General features: G+C 32.5%; 1 protein-coding gene across 1 annotated transcript; it reads right to left on the reverse strand.

Annotated features, from left to right (window-relative positions):
* Positions 1 to 2067: 2067 nt before the first annotated feature.
* Positions 2068 to 5153, reverse strand: LOC127106769 (branched-chain-amino-acid aminotransferase 6). The gene is made up of 10 exons (XM_051044070.1): positions 5000 to 5153; positions 4828 to 4896; positions 4543 to 4720; positions 4032 to 4208; positions 3613 to 3744; positions 3400 to 3498; positions 2986 to 3102; positions 2755 to 2850; positions 2528 to 2640; positions 2068 to 2414 (listed from the first exon to the last, which is right to left on the reverse strand). Exons 1-10 carry the CDS (start codon positions 5113 to 5115, stop codon positions 2300 to 2302), a joined length of 1212 nt encoding a protein of 403 aa, XP_050900027.1. The 5' UTR covers positions 5116 to 5153; the 3' UTR covers positions 2068 to 2299.
* Positions 5154 to 5404: the final 251 nt, after the last annotated feature.

The raw sequence follows: 5404 nt of genomic DNA on the forward strand, positions 1-5404 counted from the left end.
GAATTTTAGAAGAAGAGAAAGGGAGGGGGAAATGTTAAACTTATGGGCCAAATCAAAAAGCCCATGATCCAAGGCATATTCCTAAACCCTAACTTGGTTCCCTATAAAAGGAACAATTGAGTGGATGATAAAGGAGTCCTGCGGTTCATCATATTTTACATAGTTAGAAAGAATTTTGTAAACACTTAGAATGAGTGAGAGCAAAAAAGGAAAGTGAAGTGACAGATCATTCTTCAGAGAATGAGGATTCCTACTTCATATGGCACGATATCACCTGACTCTTGCTGATTAAAGATTGTAAGCAATCAACATTGTTACCTAGGTTGAGTTTCTTTAATGCTTATGTGTTTAGAAATGTTTACTCTAGAAACCAGTATGCTTGTAGTTGTTAAAGTCATTATGAGGTAAAACTCTTTGTGTTGAACAATGTGATATTTATTAGTAATGAATCTTTATGTTTATGATGTGTGTTGGTGATTTATTTTAGCATTTGTGTTATTGTTATATATTTGGTTTTGAGTTTGATCACCTTGAACTAAGTAAAAACTTGTTAGTGTGGGGAACCCATTAATCAAGTGGAACTAATAATAAATATGGTTGAAAATAGTAGGATAAACATATTCACTAGATTAACTACCTTAGGAATAATGAGTTACAACCATAGAGAAAATGCATAATGATATTGCCATGCATTATAGTAATGTGAGACTTAGGAATTTGTTCCTTACTATTCATGCATATGACTCAATGTTGTAGGAATACACGATTAAATTGCATTATTTCCTCATCTGTCACGACACATCACATCATATTTATGTTAGATTCATACATTAGTAAGTGAATCATTCTTCAACACACTTATTTATATCTTGCTAACTTATCTTGTGAAGTCTGTTATTCTAACTTGTGTAAAAGAACCATATTCTAATCATTATTACTGTTACCCTTTCTCATGCTAATTCACAAAATCATAAGTAAATCAAGTTAAGTTACACCACTCCCCGTAGATTCGACATCCTTACTAAATATATCTACTTTTATTTTTTAGTTTTGATCAATGGAGACTTTCACTTTCAACAAATTACAAGAATCACAAAATATCAAAAACAACATTCAAAATAGAGTTTAGTCTCAAACGTGGATCTATATGTATTGAATTGGGGCTCAAACCTCCGAAAAAAACAATAATTTCTTCCAATAGTACTAATAATTTTTTTCTCAACCCCCATTAAATTATCAAACCCTATTTAGTTATCGAAGTTCACCTATGTTTTATTTTTAACTTTTTAACTTTTTCTTATATTTATTTCTTAATTTTTTTGTTAGCATGGTACTTAATTTTAATTTTCTTCTTTAATTGTTTAGAATTATTATAATTTTTTCCCTCTTTCTCTTTCTATTACTATTTTTTTATTTTTTAGAGTTTGAAATTTTCACTTCAATATCATTAATATTTATTTATATGTGCATTTATTCACTACCAATAATTATTATAGTTATATATTTTATAAAACTTTCAGTTAAAATATATAAATTATTTTTGAGCTCCATTAACAAATATTTATAAATTTGCCACTCTTCAGACCCGAGTTCTAGCTCCTTAGATATTCCGGTAGACCAACCATCATATATCAACACCATTTAAGAATGTTCCCCTTTGTCTCCTTACTCCTCTATTTCTTCTTCATTCATTCTTGTTTGTCATCTTAACTTTGCATGCCATATTTTCTCCCACAACTACTACTTGTTGGTTGAATATGTTGACCCTCAACATAAATGTGATGTTGTTTGCACTATTTTGAAATGCTATTTCTTCCCACAAATATGTGGACCCTCAAGAAATATAATTTTTGCCCAGCTAATAATGTCATTTGAAACAGATTTGGATGGACATTAAAAGTTAATGCTCTACATTCTTTTTTAAGTTTCCTTTTCCTTGACAGGGTAATGTATTTCCCCTCTCATACAGTGTGCTTACATGCTACATGCTACATGCTACATGCTACATGCTACATGCTACATGCTACAAAGGAAAAACTAATCTCTAGTTACTTTACTACCATATAATGCAGATTCAAATGCAAGTTGCATTCAATAACTTGGTGCTATAAGTTTTGCTACAATGGAAATTTGGACATAGAGCATGAACAGAGTTCCTTTTCTCCACTAAACATATCTCTGGACTACCCAACCATTTACCTGTACTTTTGCAACTGAAATCCAAACATACCATTGATGATGATTAAGAAGAAACTAACAATGACAAGTAATTATCATTTAACAGAGGCGACGCCAATGCTCATTCTACTTGAACTGTCCATGACTTTTTGTCCTCGACACCCCCTGTTTGTATTCCGACCAGTATTCCTCGTAGCTTTTCAGACAATGTTTCTGCTCCTGTTTTATATTCAGCTCTGCTTTGCACAACATTCTCAAAATAAAATAATATTCGAGGACTAGAATGAATGGGAACATAAAATATGGAAGATAAAGTGAAAATGCTTGATTAAAAGTAAAGTTTAATTACCTTGTCTCCTTATATGTTACAGATGCAACAGAGGTAACAACCACTGCAGTTCCTGTGCAGAACACTTCATCAGCACTGATCATTTCCTCCACTGATATTGAACGTTCCACAACCTGAACATAGTTCATGTTACGAAATTTCCTTTGTATGTTTACAACCAAAAATCACTAATCATCTGTATTGTAGGTCTACAGAAATGATAGCAAAAATTGAGAGGGAAAAAATACCTTATAACCCAAATCCATGGCAATATCTATGATGGTTTTTCGTGTGATCCCAGGTAGAATGGTTCCATCTATTGCCGGAGTTGAGATAACATTTTCCTTAACAAGATTAATATGAAACACAATTAAACAAAGTCTTGTTTCGGATATAGTAAAATATGGTTTGAATTTTTAACATCAAATTTGTTAATAGTGGTAGTATATGTGCATATGAAATTAAGGTTGTTGATGTACCTTCACAACAAATATATTGCATGCAGTTGCCTCCTCAATATTTTTTCCAGTTGCTGAGTCCAAGAACAAGACATCAGAGAATCCATTGGCTTTTGCTTTAGTTGTTGAAGCATATACCTACAGAGTCATAAATATGTGTAATGAAGAGTGAAATCAACTCGGAGTAGCTTATAATATATGATTATGATTTGACTTAGCAGTATAAGTAACGATTAGCCTCGGTCACTAAATGACTTTCACGGAATGACACAATTTTGGAAGGTTTTGAAGTATCACAAAATAGTATTCTTTAAAGTGATTTCTTCAACAATTTTCAAAATTCACAACCGAGATAAATATATAAGAAATACGCTTGAGAAAAATCATCTTATGGTGATGTATGCAATATATTCATACCACTATTGCAATGCTTACCGGGGCATAATTGGTAACACTCTTGATTCCTCCTGTTCCACCATTACCAGCTATTGATCGATACAATTTATCCTCAACTTTTAAGTTTAGTGCTCCACCCTGTAATTTTTAAATAAAAGAAGCAATCTTGAATATAAAATTTCAACAAGTTGTAAGTTGAATCATTTTCCATTTTAACAAAACAATGTAACTAAATCCAAATCCATGGCTTACCGTGTGGTAGTTTCCCACAGGAGAGCAATAAATGAGAAATGTGTACTCAGGTGACGGAGCCACGCCTAATGCAGCTCCTGTTCCCATCAGCAATGGCCTAAGATAAAGCGTCCCTTTCCCTGTAGGAGGTATCTGTTTCAATTTTGAAAGGTCAATTTGGTTCTCAACTTTTTTTGAGTTCATATATATGCATAAAGCCATAGTTTTTAATTGTGGTCCATAACCACAATTACGGCCACAACATGATTTTTTTTGAGATTTCTATAATGAAATTGCGACTGCAATTTAAGTTGCATTTGTCAGCAATTTTCCACGATATCATAGATTGCAATGCACACGACCACAACTACAATTTAAAACGATACATAAAGGTGATAAACAGAAAAGACCACCGAGAGAGACATACGAGAAAAACATACCCAACGTTTATTGGCAATAACTGTTTGCTTAACAGCATCAACAAACTGCTCAACCGATGGCGATGGCATACACAACCTCTCAGCCCCTATCTTCATCCGTAGAGCATTCTCTTCAGGTCGAAATAGAAGAATACGCCCATCTTGAGTCCTATATGCCTTTAGTCCCTCAAAGATTCCCTATACATATTTTTGGCTAGGTTTGATTTGTTAACAAACACAAGAATGTACCTTGCGTGTGTATCACACTATTTATCATTTACAACACATCAATAACAATTAACACAGCTAGTTCCTTTTTTTTTGCAGCAGACACATAAGTATTAAAAATAAACTAGTACTAAAAACCACAGTTTTAAATTGAAGTCCGCAACAACAATATTGAGGTCTCTGCAACCAACGCTATCGCGCAATTTTCAACATTATAAAAATTTACATGGTAACAGCAGCAACTGCAATTTAACACCATCTTAAAAGAACATTTCAACAAACAGAAAATGTGCAGTAATTTAACCTGTCCGTAGTTCAATATACCCGCCGCCGGACTAATCTCAATGTTTCCATAGCGAACGATTGACCCTTGTGAAAACTTTCCTCCTTTTGAACATTTCATGACATGCATGTAATCTGTTGGTGTTAAACTAAATCCAAGTCCTTCCCAATTGATATCACCATGACTTTCACCTAAACCACTGCATTTTTTCATACAAAAACATAGATAATATTACTATTAAAAAAAACTACAAGCTTATGCAACAACACTAGAATTTTGAATGATAAGTTCAACGGAACATTGTACCTTTCAGAACCATTTTCACCGTCCCTTAAGATAGAAGGCGGAGCCATGGATAAGAGAAATGGGGTAGTTCTGCATAAAAATCCATGTCAAGCACATTATTTATATAATCATTTTATTATAAATGTATATTTTTTTAATACAGACTTTCAAATAGAAGCATTGTTATTGTTACCTTGTTTTGGTGTGAAAACTGCTACTAATTCTGTACGGAACTTGATATTGAGTTAGAAAAGAGAAATGAAATAAAGATCTACAAAATGATATTGAGGATCTGAACGGAAAAGGCATCTCAACAAGCTTTTTTATAATATAATTATTTGAAAATGACCTTTTTTTTTGTTTGTCGTTATTTGAAAAACTGGTTATAATATGAAAGACTAAACTACTCGCGTTTTAAAATTTTTAAAATTCATCTTCATTCTCTCTCACATGATTCTTGACTCAGATATCATTAAACGTGACCTTAAAAATTTGGGACCCGAAATACACATTAAATACACATTTATGAGAAATGTAAAGATTTAGAATGAAAGATAAAAAAATTGAATTTAAAGGTAGTGCAATATTACACACGTTC

The sequence above is a fragment of the Lathyrus oleraceus genome, chromosome 7 (assembly GCF_024323335.1).
Source record: "Lathyrus oleraceus cultivar Zhongwan6 chromosome 7, CAAS_Psat_ZW6_1.0, whole genome shotgun sequence".
Classification (NCBI taxonomy): Eukaryota; Viridiplantae; Streptophyta; class Magnoliopsida; order Fabales; family Fabaceae; genus Lathyrus; species Lathyrus oleraceus.

Bases quoted from the DNA above. Each gene is read 5' to 3' on its own strand.
- LOC127106769 (XM_051044070.1), bottom strand. From the start codon at position 5,115: ATGCCTTTTCCGTTCAGATCCTCAATATCATTTTGTAGATCTTTATTT. The intron at 4,721-4,827 runs GTACAATGTTCC...GAAAAAATGCAG, and splicing joins GGTGAAAATGGTTCTGAAAG to TGGTTTAGGTGAAAGTCATG. The intron at 4,209-4,542 runs GTTAAATTACTG...AAATATGTATAG, and splicing joins GTATATTGAACTACGGACAG to GGAATCTTTGAGGGACTAAA.